Source organism: Pelodiscus sinensis, chromosome 1 (genome assembly GCF_052426305.1).
Source record: "Pelodiscus sinensis isolate ZL-2025 chromosome 1, ASM5242630v1, whole genome shotgun sequence".
In the NCBI taxonomy this organism is placed as follows: Eukaryota; Metazoa; Chordata; order Testudines; family Trionychidae; genus Pelodiscus; species Pelodiscus sinensis.
Genome location: NC_143052.1, coordinates 251,721,258 through 251,736,176, shown reverse-complemented (window position 1 = coordinate 251,736,176; position 14,919 = coordinate 251,721,258). Strand labels below are relative to the sequence as shown.

General features: G+C 39.8%; 1 protein-coding gene across 1 annotated transcript in view; it reads left to right on the top strand.

Annotated features, from left to right (window-relative positions):
• ITGBL1 (integrin subunit beta like 1) overlaps positions 1-14,919 on the top strand; it is a 261,334-nt gene that overhangs the window by 149,786 nt on the left and 96,629 nt on the right. Inside the window, exons 5-7 of the mRNA XM_075918746.2 lie at positions 3,990-4,130; positions 6,454-6,594; positions 12,184-12,330. Of these exons, the coding sequence (XP_075774861.1) occupies positions 3,990-4,130; positions 6,454-6,594; positions 12,184-12,330 (429 nt within the window). The remainder of the gene's footprint in view (positions 1-3,989; positions 4,131-6,453; positions 6,595-12,183; positions 12,331-14,919) is intronic.

Here is a 14,919-nt window from a genome sequence, read left to right as displayed (position 1 = left end):
CTCTGGGAGTAGTTGTTTCGAAATACCAGCAGTGGAGCGTCCACACTACTGCTATTTTGAATTAAGCGTTAGACCTCATGGAAAGCAGGAGTAATTATTTTGAAATAACCAGCCCCTAATTTCTAAATAATGGGGTTGGTAGTGTGGACCCTCTGTTTGTTGTTTCGAAATAAGGGGAGTTCTTTTGAAATGACTCCCTAGTGTAGACCAGGATTTAAAGTCAAAGCCACTTCTGCCAGTGATGAATGGTGGGTTGGGGATGGCCTGGGACTGACCGCTATTCTGGGTCCTAGCCCATGGACCCTGTAGAGCAGCTGTCACTCTGTCTCTTTATCTAAGTTGCACTGCTACTCTAATTCCCTGAGCTACTTCCTCGCAGCCCTGAACCATCTGCACCCTTACTTCAGGGCCTTAGTCTGATACATTCTTGTAATCAGCTGAGGATTTTTCTTGCTCGCCCAAGCTTCTGGTAGCACTACCTCATCCAAGGGTCTGTAGCTCCCTCAGCCATCCACACTCCTCCAGCTCTAGCAAGGAACTGAACTCACTCTGGCCCTGCAGCTGTTCTTACATTAGCCTGCTGGGCCCTGATTGCCTGCATCCCACACAGTGTGGAGAACCTCTCTACTTCCCTTTTCTAGGGCAGGATCATAAGGCCACCAGCAGGAGGCCTCAGGGCCTAATCCACCCCATCAGTTATACTAGAACCTAGATAAATCAGGGTCCAATTAAAGATATTACAAACAGTAAGATAGGAGTACAGCCTTGGACAGCTTGCCAACTAAGACTCTTATCTTGCAAATGTATGCATAGTTTAACTTTAACATGAGCAGTTGTGCTGGGGTGCTCCTCTTCTACTAAAAGCAAAGCATATACAAGACTGGACCCCAAAGAGACAAAGCAAACAACAAAGAAGAAAAATGCCAAAAGTATATAACTTTGAATTGAAACTTCCCAAACCCTAAATCATCCTACCTTCTCTCTTCTGTGCTTGTTGCTCCATTTGATGTGCTCCACAGGTCCTAGATGTACTCCTTCCATGCAGCTCCCCCAAAGGAATATTTTCCAATTTTAATAGATTTCATGAATAACAGATTTCTAAGGCGAGAAGGGACCATTATGTTCATCTTCTCTGGCCTCCCTCACATCTCAAGGAAATGTAAAGATCCCATCTATTAAAAAAACAGTATTTTAACACTGCATAGGCAGTCTTTTTTTCAGAGGTTTCCATTCTGGAAAGCATCTCTATTCAGCAAACCATCCAAGCTTGAGCTCATCTCCAATCACAATCCCAAATCCTAGTGGAACTTTAGCACAGGGAGTAAAAAGTCTGGAGGAGGAAAATAAAATAAAATAAAGGTTCTCAGTGTCAGTCTAGCTCAGTATCTAACAACAGCTTCAGGCAGGTCTTCAGAGCAAAGGGTGAAGATTCCTGTAGCCGTTCCCTACTGTGCACCTACAGTATTCAGTGGCATCTCCACATCCTGGCTGCTGACCTTGCCATGAAGAGTAGGTAGCTATAGGCAGATCTGAAGTTGAGAGGTGGCCTACATTACTTTAATTTTCTTTAAACAAGTTAGACATGAAGGGTCAATCTTGTGAGAAATGATTGCTGCTAGTTACACAAACATTTTAGAAATCATCAGCAATGAGCCAGGTATGAGTGCTGCTGGAAAAGTACATATAACAATGTATTGAACTATCAGTAACTTTACTTTGGGGCATGTTTCCCTAGAATGTTATTTATTGTGTGTGGCACAGGTTCAAAAAAGCCTTTTTTTCAACTGGCTCTTTTATCATCCTATTGGCTATTTTTTAAATGATCCATTTAGGCTGTGTCCAGACTCGAGGGTTTTTTCGAAAAAAGTAGACTTTTTTCAAAAAAACTTCTCCTGCGTCTAGACTACAGCCGCGTTCTTTCGAAACTAAATCGAAAGAACGCGGCTTTTCTTTCGATGGCGGAAAACCTAATTTCACGAGTAAGAACGCCTTTTTTCGAAAGTGCTCTTTCGAAAAAAGGCGTTCTTGAATGCAAACAGGGCTTTTTCGAAAGAGAGCGTCCAGACTGCCTGGGTACTGCTTGCAGTCTAGACGCTCTTTTTTGAAAGAGGCTTTTTTGAAAGATACTTTCGAAAAAGCCTCTTTTGAAAGAGGCTTGCAGTCTAGACGTAGCCTTAGTGTTCAGCCAATTTTTATTTCTTTTTTGGGGGGATTAGTCATAGGGATTTTATATTCAGTGTCAGTGAAGATATAGCCTGATTTTTAAGATGGACCACATTATAGCTAACTAACCTTTGCAATTTGTTGTATCCTCATAGGATAGTATTTTCTTCAGTCAGGAACTATAGATCCACTACCAGAAAAATGTAGATTAAATTATTTAATTCATACTAATTCTGGGCATATATGAGTGTGAATTGTCTGCAAAAAATGCCACATTCTGAAATGTATTTAGTTTTAGAAATTATTTACAAATTTATTAAGAAGAAATTCTTTATTTCATTGTGAATATCTGAAATTAAAAATTTGCTGTGTGTTGGTTAGCTAAATAAGTCACATGGAACTGTTCCTTTTCCATAATTGGTTGACAGCTGTGGAAATGTCATGTTTGCTATAAAAGATACGTTTCACAATTCCAAATTTGCACTGCTGATGGTTAATGAGATAGTTCAGGAAAGCAGCTGATCCATTTCTTGCAAAAATTGCTAACTGTCGAGTCTGACACTCATACTACAGTGAAAAAAGACTTAATTCTGCGAGGTCTTGGCTTGCTCACTAAAGCACTTAACTATGTACTTAACTTTAAGCACATGAGGTGGTATCACATGCTTAATTTTAGACAAGTAAGTAGTCCCATTGAAGTCACTGGAGTATTTACCTGCTGAAAGTTAAGTGCTTTGGTGGGTTGGGTCAGAGGGCTTAAAAGCTTGTAGGATCTCAAACCTCAAATGACCAAAGGCAGGATATTAAAATTGGGGTAGGGAAATGGATGCATTTGTTAAAGGGCCATTTTGATTCATGGATGGGATTGACCTTCTAGCTAGTTCTTAATTTTTAAGAGCAGATTTTTCTAAGTGCATAATTTTCCTGTTTAAAATAGTTACAAACAAAAAGCCACAGTTCTGTAAGCTGCTCAGGGTGTGTCTAGACTACAAAGTTTTGTCGACAAAAGTGGACTTTTGTCGACAAAACTATACCTGCGTCTACACTACCACTGAGTTCTGTCAACATAACGTCGACAGAACTCAGCAGTTTTGTCGACGCTGGTAAACCTCATTTTACGAGGCATAACGCCTTCTGTCGACAGAATTCTGTCGACAGAAGGTGTTATTGCATGTAGGGTTGTGTCTAGACTACAGGGTTTTGTCGACAAAGCAGCTTGCTTTGTCGACAGAACTGAATGTAGTCTAGACGCTCTTTGTCGACAGAAGCTTTGTCGACAGTATCTGTCGACAAAACTTCTGTCGACAAAAGCCTGTAGTCTAGACGTACTCTCAGAGCCCTCCATCTGCACTGACCCCCATGGAGTGATTCCAACAAGGGGCTGAGCTCCCTCACCTCCTGTTGTTCAGAAGCTACAAGTGTACACTACCTTGTAGTTCTTGCTTGAGAGATGGATCCAGAGTAGTGTATTGAAAGTTCTCTTAAATCTCTATTAAGTTCACAATCTACTCAATGTACCCGGCCATACTAAAAAATTAAGTTTAACGATTGTTACAAACATACATTTACATTTATTTTATTGTTGATTTATGTGTTACAAATTAAGAACATTTGTAAAACAGGTTCAAAGATGTATATCAGTACAACATCCCTAATTGCTTTTGTATTAATCTTATTTTATTCATAAGCAAAAACTGTCAACTGCTTTTGTTGTGATCATAACACTGGAAGGATGAAGAAAAAAGTTAGTAAAATGGTTAGATTATTAATGCTCTTTTAAAAAAACTTGTCGTCTTCTCACTGTATAAAATTTGCTTTGGGTTAAGGCCATGGAAAGTGTTACTGTGGAAACTGTTACTGTGAGGCTGGTTGGCATGGAGATAAATGTGAATTCCAGTGTGACATCACCCCATGGGAGATCAAGAAAAGATGCACATCTCCAGATGGCAAAATCTGCAGCAACAGAGGTGTGTCATTCACATATTTTCTGTGTATACCAGAGGATTTACCTGGTATTGCTTGGGACCTTAACTGATTTTTTTTCTTCATTTAAATCATTGCTCTGGGGTGGGGCTGTGGATGAGGGGTTCATTATGCAGGCTACCCCAGAAAGAGAGGATAACCCCAGCCCAATGTCAGAGCAGCAACTTGGATCCAGGTGAGAAGCGCCAGTCCAGGGCATAGCCAGGGAGGGGTGCATGTCCCCTGCCTGGGGAACACACAGACAGACAAACTCTCTCAAATATATAATGGACAGCTGTTCCTTTTGCTCCCCATTCCCCGATGGCCTCTTGGGGTTATAGCTGTCCAGTCCCCATCTCTGGCCCCTTGTTGTACTCCTGTAGTCATCATTATACAGTGTAATTGTCTCTGATAGCAGACCCCTCCCTTTCCATTTTATGAAAAACAATCATATTCCAGACACATCCTATTGTCCTGGCACAACCGAACACTTACCTTGCTTTAAGTTATGATAAGAGGAAGTTGTATACTGAATTTTATGGTCCTAGCTCTTACTGTTTAGGAGGAGTTCTTGAACAGACTCACAGACAGACAGACAGATACACACACACACACACACACACACACACACACAAACTCTCTCAAATATATAGTAGATATTTTGCACTAGGACAAAGGTAATAATTTTTGGTAATAGTTTTTGGTTTTGCTGCCTTCTTTTACTCCTGCATTTAAAAAAATTGGCACCTGTGTGTATGTGTGTACGCATAGATGTACATTTATGCATGTGTGTGTGCCTATGTGTATATTCATACACATATTTCCTCTTATATACATACGTATGTGAATTTTTATATATAAAATATGTATTTGCCAGATGAAATTGACCCAAGAGAGGGAAGCCTTTTCTTCTCTTGCTCCTGCAATGAAGCTTCACTGGATGGGTTATGGCAGATAACTCATTGTGGGTTTCCAAAATACCAGAATATGGGCTATGAAAGAACAGTTTAATCTCATCCGAAAGAGGACCTTCTCATGGCTTTACAAGATGGATTTTTTTTTATAACTACATATAGTTCTCTGCACAAAATCCAATCACTTGAATTTCATCTATAATTTCCATTTAATTTTGCCAATTTGGGAAGAAATAATGAAAAAACTGAGGTTTACATTCACCAGCTGCTATATTTGGCTTCACTGAACAAATAGTTCTAAGTGAGAATGTTATTTCTTTGGCTACTCTCCAGAACTATTACAGAGGAGCAAAAGGGCAAGTCTCATAGATACCTTTCTTAAATATATCTTTACTGAGAAAGCCTGCTCTACTATGAGCACCTAATTATCCTGAGTGCATTTAGAAAATGCTCTCATCTTAATTATGGGAAAACTGAAAGCCTGGCTTAAATACAGAAATAATGTAGCTCATTTAATTTTTGGATTTTAACTAAAAAACCTTGTGTAATACAGGAAACAATAAATATAAAACTTTGTATCAAATCAAATGTTTTATTTGCACTATTATAGCGATACCTTACTAAAGGGAATTTTAAGATGTCTTAATTAGCAAGCATTTCTTTATTTTTTTTTTATTGGAGCAGTACAAATAAGTATAACTGGTATCCTTAATACCTGGAAACTTCTACAGGATGTACAAGGGAACTGCCTGCCCAGTACTATTTCCAGGGGCCTTTTTAACTTTTCATGATTTCATTCACATGAAACTTCAGCATGCCACAATGTTATAAAAGCTATTTCTACTCACTTCATTAATGAGTTTTGATCAGTGTTCTGAGTTTACATAGTTTAATTATATACTGAATATCTATGGCAGCTGATGAAAAGTCACTCTAAAAAGTTACTGTTCAGAGATTACATCACCATTAAATAATTTTTCCACTGTAAGTGTTCTATAACTGTTTAACATTCTTTGCACTAAATGAACTTTATAAGTGTCTAATGTCTATTCATCCAGCCCAGTTCTCTTCAAATACATCATATTGTTGTGATGGAGGGGTCTGGTGGGCTGCCAGCAAACTTGACTTTCAACTGTGGGCAGTCATAGTTCTTGCTGAAATTGATGGATGTGCTAGTTGCCCTTCATTCAGACTAAATGGAAGAAGCAATTAAACTCCTTTATGGAATAAGATAGCTTGAGACAGTGGAAACCACTGGATACATTTTAACTAATGAGCACTGGGAACAGTGACTCTACATTCACAAAGCTTTTGTGGAGACAAAGTAACAAGTGTTAGTTCCTACACGGATCCCTATTAATGCACTTTCTTAGGCTCATTTCTGCCCTCTCTCCCCCCCCCTCCAACCTCCTAGGCACATGTATATGTGGTGAATGCACATGCCATGATGTGGACCCAACTGGTGACTGGGGAGATATTCATGGAGATACCTGTGAGTGTGATGAAAGAAACTGCAAGGCAGTATATGACAGATATTCTGATGACTTCTGTTCAGGTAAGGGGAGTATATAAATGTAAACCGTATGTTTGAATTTAATTTTGGGAGAAGGAATATCCAGTTGGCTTCCTCTTTCTTGCTCCTCATTGTGCTTCTTTAGTGTAATTTTAGCTTAGCTAACATTAGGGCTCATGTGCTAATTATTTAATTGGAAGTAGGTAAATTTTTAAAATAAAATAACACGATATCTTTTGAAACACTTAAATGACACAAAAAACCTTGTATCTTTATTTTCCCCCACAAAACATACCGTTTGACCAATTTGTATAAATATGAACTAAGGAGCCCAACTGTAAGCACCCATTTGTACTATGCTAAGTACATCATGTTCAGCCTAGCACAAAATGAACAATTTGAAGCATGACTGAAGCTGTTAACTGTGGATATACTCTACCACACAGATTGAAACTTGCTGGGTTATTTCTAGGCACTGCAAATGAGGAGACAGAGGGGAAAATTAAAGGAAAAATGAAAGGCATCCATATTGGTTATTAATGCAAGATGTTTGGTAAAACATAAAAAGTGGTGTAGTAGAGAATATACCATCAATACAGGAAATATGTGTTCCTATTAAATTCTGTTGATTCTGTCTCTGGTGCTGTGCTGCTACTCAGAATATTGTGTCCAAGATGCTTACGATGCCATCCAAGAATGCAAGGTATAACGAGAAGGTCATTGCTATTTGCTAAGACAAGAAAATAGAATATGAAAGGATGCTAGCATTTTTCAGGAGCAGTCATCTAGAACTTTAGCTGTATGGATGCTTAGAACAGTCCTTTAATCCTTATGAGAAAATATAACACTGAACACAGCCCACCTTTGGAGTTTCAGAAATTCTACCTCAACTGCCAATATCCTCACAATTTGCTGAGTGAAAAAGACTAATATCCAAGCTTCCTCATGACACTAGGTGGAAATCTAGGAATGACAATGCCTTTGCATTTTTGCCCAACTATCACAAGTATGATAAAAATTAGCACTAATAGAAGGACTTTGACTAAAACATTGCATGCGTTTTGTGCACCAAGGGCCTCTGCAGAAACACACATCTTGCAACAGCAACTGAAGGTAGCTTCAGAGGTACTTGACAGATTACATTAACACTCCAGTGTTCTGTGGAAATCTGACTTGACCTAATTAAGAACTAAAATTGGAACCAAACAACAAAATAATTGTTAAAAAGAACTTCAAAATTTAATGTCCCACCCCCCCCCACCATGATTGGTCTCTATTCAAAAGATCATAGGAGGAGCCTGGAACAGGAAAAAGAGGCTGAAACTGAGATGGCAAAATGTAGCCCTCACTTCCATACTTCTTTACAAAAGGCAAATATGAAGATCCAGATTTCATAACTACAATTATATTTGAAAAAGACTGTGGGGAGTAGAACTAGTCAGAAAGAGGGAGAAAAAGAGCAGTATTTGTGAGAATGTTTTATGACTATTTTCTTCCCACTTTTTTGCTTAAAATTTTGACTAGCTCTAAATGTATAACACTTCATTACATAAAAGTGATGGAAAGTTGTTGGGAAAAAATCACAGAAAATAGAACAATTGAATACAGGATATTATCCATTTTTACAATCTACCACTATCGGCATCAATTGATCTTAGAGTTAACTGAATTTTAGTACGTTGGAATTGATTTTAGTGAAAGTTTGTTATATTCCAGTTATCAAAAATTTGAATAATTTGGTAAAAGTTAAGAGTAAATACAAAAGAGTGTTATACTTCACTAGACTATGGGGTTGGCATTTGTGTTCTTATATAAAGGTTTTGTTTACATAAACCGTGCAAACCCCTAGGTTAGACACAGTGCGCCCATGTAAGCTTACTTTTAGTAGCGTGACTTACCCCAGTTCAAATGAGGGTACTTTGCATCTGTGTAAGTCATTGCCAAATCCATAATGTTGAAAAGCACTTGCAAAATTCAAGCTGTTAATTTTGGACAATATATTTACTGTTTTATGTCTGCAGAAAAACAGTGCTTACAAAGTGAATCACAAAGCATATGTGATATGTTTCATTTAACAAAACTGTTACTATTTTAGGTTTTAACAAGATTTTTTTCAGTGTTTTAATACAAAATCCACTGAGATTTACTTAGATTGGGGTAAATTCAGGCAAAATGGCAAGCCTGATAGACAATAAAGAGAGCTGAGCTGTTTCAAAAGTATCTCATGTTGTTCTGATTGCCTAATTGATAGAGGCAGGAAACCTTTTCTTTCCAGATTAGTGGATAGAATCATAGGAATCCTGTTGCAGATAAGAAGTTTACTTGTGACTGAATGAAATGCCAGCAATCATTTTGAAGACTCATACCACAGGAACTGGGAACCCTGCTGCTATGACTTAACAGCACAGAAGGGTAGATGCCCTCAGAGATTTCATAGTTCTTGGGCGTGATTGGCAATTTACTGGGAAGACCTTTTTAAAAGAGTTTAATATTGTTTGGTATCCAAGTTCATGATCTTCTTTTAGAGGTTTCCATATAGTTAATGAACTATCCTTTAAAGAAAATCATATCAACATCCTAATATGCAGAACAAAATACAACAAAATGAGGCTTCCCATATGAAAACACGCACATTTACATATAGACTATATGCTTCTGTCTTGTTGTTTTAGCAGGAGAGAGTCAATAAAGTGAATTAGCCTCTCAGAGATGCACATCTGGGTCATGGGGACATAAGGCCAATTTCCAGCCTGCTAGCAGGTGCACAAAAACACACAAGGGATAGAAGAGCGGTCCTTGGCATTTTAAAATGAAAAACAATTAACAAACATAAAAGAAAAATCACCTCTTGTGCACCTGCAGGATGGCAGCTTGTCTGCTGGCCTTTCTGTAGGTGTAGAGAACTCCTGGCCACCGGCCTCCTACAATTTTCTGCTTATAAACTAGTAAATGCATACATTTCAGACACATAGAATTTGCAGGTATAAACAATTCAATGTAGTTAGTTTAGATCAGGGGTTTTCAGACTAAGTCATGACCTGTTAGGGGATCAGAAGGTTACTATATGGGAGCTCACAGCCTATCTGCTGCTAGCCCAAACCTGAGTTCACCACCAACATTTATAATAGTGTTAAATATAAAAAAAGTGTTTTAATTTATAAGAGGTATCACACTCAGAGGCTTGCTGTGGGAAAGGAGTCACCAGTATAAAAGTTTGAGAAATATTAGACGAAATCTATAAAACGTGTGCTTACGGTTTCCAAGGAGAAAACGGAATGTGACAGTGGACACAAGAAGAGTGGGTCGGTCTTAAAGCAGTGGGTGGTGCCTGGAGAGAGTTTTAGGGAGTGAGCTGTCCAGAGAGGTGGGCTAATGAAACAAGCATTTTTGCTTTGGGTTCAAACTTTATCGTGCTGCTGAAGAAAGATTTTGCTGATTGTCACAGGGGTACTGTGTGTGTAGTAAGGGGGTTGTATGAGACATGACCCGGTGAGTCACCTCTTCTTGCCAGGACATCAAATCTCATGGCAAAAAAATTGTCTGGGCTGCCCTTACCGTCCGGGGGAGCTGTGACAGAACAATCAGTCTAGAGCTCTTAGCCTCTTGGCTGAGGCTGACAATAAAGTCTGGGGATCTGGCCCAGTCCATATCAGTGATCCCCAGAGGTAACACCTAGTGGCAAATGCAGGACGGGAGTAGGGTCCTACCTACTCCACTGGGTTCTGACCCACAGCCCTATGAAGCCAGTGCTCTCCTTATTAAGGATTCAAGTGTCCGCTCCCAGCATGTTCTCTGGATCACTTCTGACCCTAGAGTCTCTTGCAGACCTGTTTTCCATGGGCAGCAGTTTGGAGTCTCTATTGACCTCCTTAGCTGGAGGAAGTGGTGCCTGTAGTGTAATCAGGGATACCCTCATCAGCATTCTGGATGACCGACAGTTGTTCAGCAGGAGCTAGTTCTACCCATCCATCCTCATCCTTAGACAGCTGCAGCTGAACTGACCAGTTGCCTTTTACCTGTTCCCTTCAATTGGAGCATGTGCAACAGGAGCAAGGGGGGCATGGGCTCTGTGGAAACCTCCCCCTATTACTCCAGGTGTAGGGCCTAGGGCAACCCCTGCACCAACACCAGAGTCACTGCTTTCCCCCCGTTCCACCCCTTCCCCAAATCCCACCCCTGCTCTGCCCCTGCCTTCCCCCTTAGCACCTCTCCTGAACAATTCAGCCCAGAGAATTACATGGGGGCCTGGTGCAGTGGCAACAGGGTACACCCCTCCTGCATTCACCATGCTGAGAGGCCACTTGCAGCAGGCTCAGAGAGGGCAGCACAGAAGGGCAGAGCAGGCTACTGGGTCGCTCCAGCTCGTATCACCTGCCATCAGCATGGTGAGTGCAGGAGGAGACTGCTGCTGCCATGCTAGGCTCACTTGGTAAACCCTCAAGTCTTTCCCATCCATAGGATGATTGGGGTGGCTGCCACAAGACCCCCAAAAGTACAAGGCCTGGGGCAGCCACCTGGATTCGTCCTATGGATGGGACGGTTCTGTAAGGGGGTGTGGGACGATTGATGCTCTCTTCCCCCTGCATGACCAGTGTGGGCTTTATACATATAGTCACACTGACGCTCACATTTTCTGCAATATTTTGTACTGCCAGACTCCTGGCCCTTTAAGTGATTGACAAAAGAAGCGAGTGCGCACATTAGAACTTTTTCTGCTGGACAAGCAGAGGATATATGATTTGCTCTTCAGCCTCTCTCCCTTCTCTCCAAGCCTTCAAACAGCCTAAGCTGCTGATCACAAACAAGTGGTTGCTGTAGGCCAGGGAAAATTCAGTATTCAGCATCACATAATTTGCATGTCATTCAGTATTCAGCATCACATATATTGCATATATTTAAATCACAATATATCATAAAGCAGATCTCATTTTTTAAAATAGTTCTTTAAATATATTGTAGAAATGTGTGATTTAGATAAAGGATGAAATGTTGAGCATGGCATGGACTTCATATTCTTTTCCTATGTGATATGGTATTTAATAGTGCAGTTAATACATTATGTAGCATTGGAAGTTCAGGGTAAAGGTCGTGCACTGCAGTGTGATTTATAATATATTTATATGTGCATTGTGGATCATAGTAATATTGACCTAAGAGTGCAGAACGGAGGGTATTTTGTGTGCTGGTGAGAGCGAGTATTGTGAGATAAGGAGATAAAGTATGGAGAGAGTGGTATTATGTTGAGTGTGAAAGTTGTCTTATGATTGTCTTGCTGCAGAGGAGTTTCACTGTTGTGAGAAAATACATTTGAGTGCCTTTACCTCTTTGAGTAACAATCTTGTGTATGAAAATGTATACTATATATCAGATGCTACATAATTTTCTAAGAGAAAAATGATTCAGTAGTCTAGAAACTGTATGATAACAAATACAGTGTGATATCCATTACTATACAGAAAACACTGATTTTAGGTACAATGGCTTGATTATATCAACTTCTTCCCACAGCAATTACTTAATAAAAATCAAGTTTTAGAAATTAGAGTGTTTGCTTATTATCATTACACTTTAATGTATCTATTGCCCTTATTGAGATGGATTTAGAAGACTTTAATTTTATTCATTGTAAAGGTCATGGACAGTGTAATTGTGGAAGATGTGATTGTAAAGAAGGTTGGACCGGAAAAAAGTGTGAACATCCACGTTCTTGTCCATTGTCAGCTGAAGACAGCTCTAAGAAATGCCAGGGAAACTCTAATTTACCTTGCTCTGGAAGAGGTAGGTGAAGTTTGTTAGGATTTTTGTCATGACCTCATAATCTATCTCTGATTAAGAGTTTTCTATTCATATATTTCTTGTGTGAAAGAGTTTGAACATTCTTTGTTGTGCATGAGTCACTTATGCATGATTTACATGGTAGGATGAAGGAGGAATAGGAAAAAGAATTTCCTGGTATCAGCTGCTTTATACTATATTTCACTACAGTGTACTCAATTTTTAGAGGATATTTGGAGATCACTGCTATTAGTTCTTTGGTGAGGCTATATCTGGAGGATGGGCATATTCTTGCACTCTCCGTTTGAACAAAATTCCAGCATAATTGAAAGTGTCATGTCCCCAGCTTGTGTAAATTGGTATAACTCTATTGACTTTGATAGACCTACTCAGATATGCGCCGGCAGAGGATGTATTCCATGGACTGCAGGAGTGAGCCCTATACAACTGTTGTTCTTGATTGCCATTTTCTAATTGCCTGTTCACTTTTTAGTTACCTGTTCAAAAGCATTGACTGAAATAATTATTTATGAACAGACTTTTATAAAATTAAATATGCAGTTTCAGATGTGCAATTGGGACAATATAAACACAAATAAAATGCAAGAGGGAAAATATCATCTAAAAGAGAATGGATTCCATTCATTTTGACTGATCAGAATGTGAGATATGATTCTGCTCTCAGTAGACTAGAAAGGTAAATATGATATAAGCTTTTTTTAGAATTGGTATTTGAAGTTGTTATGAGATAGTAGGCAGACTTCATTTGCTGGAGAAGCGGTGAAGCTACTTCTAAATTATTGCATCAAACCTTAAATGTCATTTAATTTGTGATTGCTTCTTTCACTAATTCTGTCTGCAATAACCAGGCGTCAAACTAAGGTCATAAGCTAATCACCCAAGTTAGCAGTGCCAAATTGACGTGCGTCTATGATTTCCCCCCCACAAATGTAAAGCTGCTAATAACAGTTCTTGTGCAGAACTATTTAACTTTTACAAGAACTAGGAATTATCAGCTGCTTTTCATCAGGCTATGTGGGCAGAATATTGACCTTTTAACTGAGAAATAGCTGTCACAAGAGGAAGTGCCTTTGGGTGTGCTGGGAAAAGCATGTTTTGATTTGGCTAGGTTAGGAGGTTTTTAATATTACTAATACATTACACATCTGCAGTCAGTTAATAGAAGGAATGTCTGCACACAGCTGACCCATGCCAGCTGACTTAAAGTCACAGTGCTTGGGCTAAAGGCTATTCAATTGTGAGGCAGATATTTGGGCTCAGACTGAACCTATGTGGTGCCCTCAATTTCAAATCTGTAAGCTGGGGATAATAAGATTTCCCTACCTCACAGGGGAGATGTGATCATTAATGTTTTTTTTTATGGTTAATTGTCAGGTGCTCAGATACCACAGTGAAAAGGGGGATGTAAGTATATAAATAGCATAGACTAACAAGAAAGAACTAGATGCTAGAAGGTACAACGATAGGTGGGGCCTCAAAGGAGGTTTTATGGATGTAGCCTTGGGACTGACTCCATAATGTATTAAACCGCTCCTGAAATGTAAGGGTTATTGTCCTAGAGGAACTGTTGAAATATCTTTAGTGTTGCTGGGCTGTTATTGGTATCAGCATATGATTTAAAAGATACTTTATTTGCTGAAATGTGAACCCTGACAACCAATTTAGTTCCGTGAGTAAATTTCTTTTGAGATTGGAGTGAGTTTTAAGAGTATTCTAATTTTTTGTTGCTCTTTCAATCTGTCCCTCTTCAAATTGGTTCTTTTCTCTTGTTTCTGATATCATAGACGTATTCACTGGGATTTTCAATGGAATAAACTTTCAATGAAACTTGGGCACCTAAATCTCTTAGGCCACTTAAAAATCCTTGCCTTTGTGCTCGATGTCCATACATTACAATTTTCACCACTTCTTGTAATGTTTTTTTTCTTAGCTAGGATTCAAGGAAAATTAGAGTAAATTTGCACTGCAGTATGTAGGAAATTATGCATATGATATCATTATTTATTGGGAATTTCATTTAGTAGGAGTTTATCTCTGGGGGTACGTCTACACTACAGCGCTAGTTCGAACTAACTTAGTTCGAATTAGTTAATTCGAACTAAGCTAGTTCGAACTAACGCATCTAGAACTAAAAACTAGTTCGAACTAGCGTTTTGCTAGTTCGAACTAGTAAGTCCACATTGAGTGGACTCTGAACAGGGCTTAATGATGGCCGGAAGCAGTGCCGGCAGGGCATAAAAGGAGGACTTAGAGCATGGAGATACTGTCTCAGGCTAGCCGAGGGCTGCGCTTAAAGGGTCCCGACCCCCACCCCGGACAGACAGTTCTCAGGGGTGCCCCACTTGCAAAGAAGTTCTGGCTTGGAGTGCCCTGAGTGCCCACACTGGGCACATCACACCACTCGGCCATCAGCCCGGCTGCACTTGCCGCAGGCTGCCATCTGGGGAGAGGGAGTAATTGGGGGGCTGCAGGAGAGCTTCCACCCCCAGAAGCCCGCAGAGCCAGCCCAGTCCTCCCCATCGGGGGCTCGTACCCCATTCCTCCCTCACCTCCTTCCACTTGCCCTTCCCT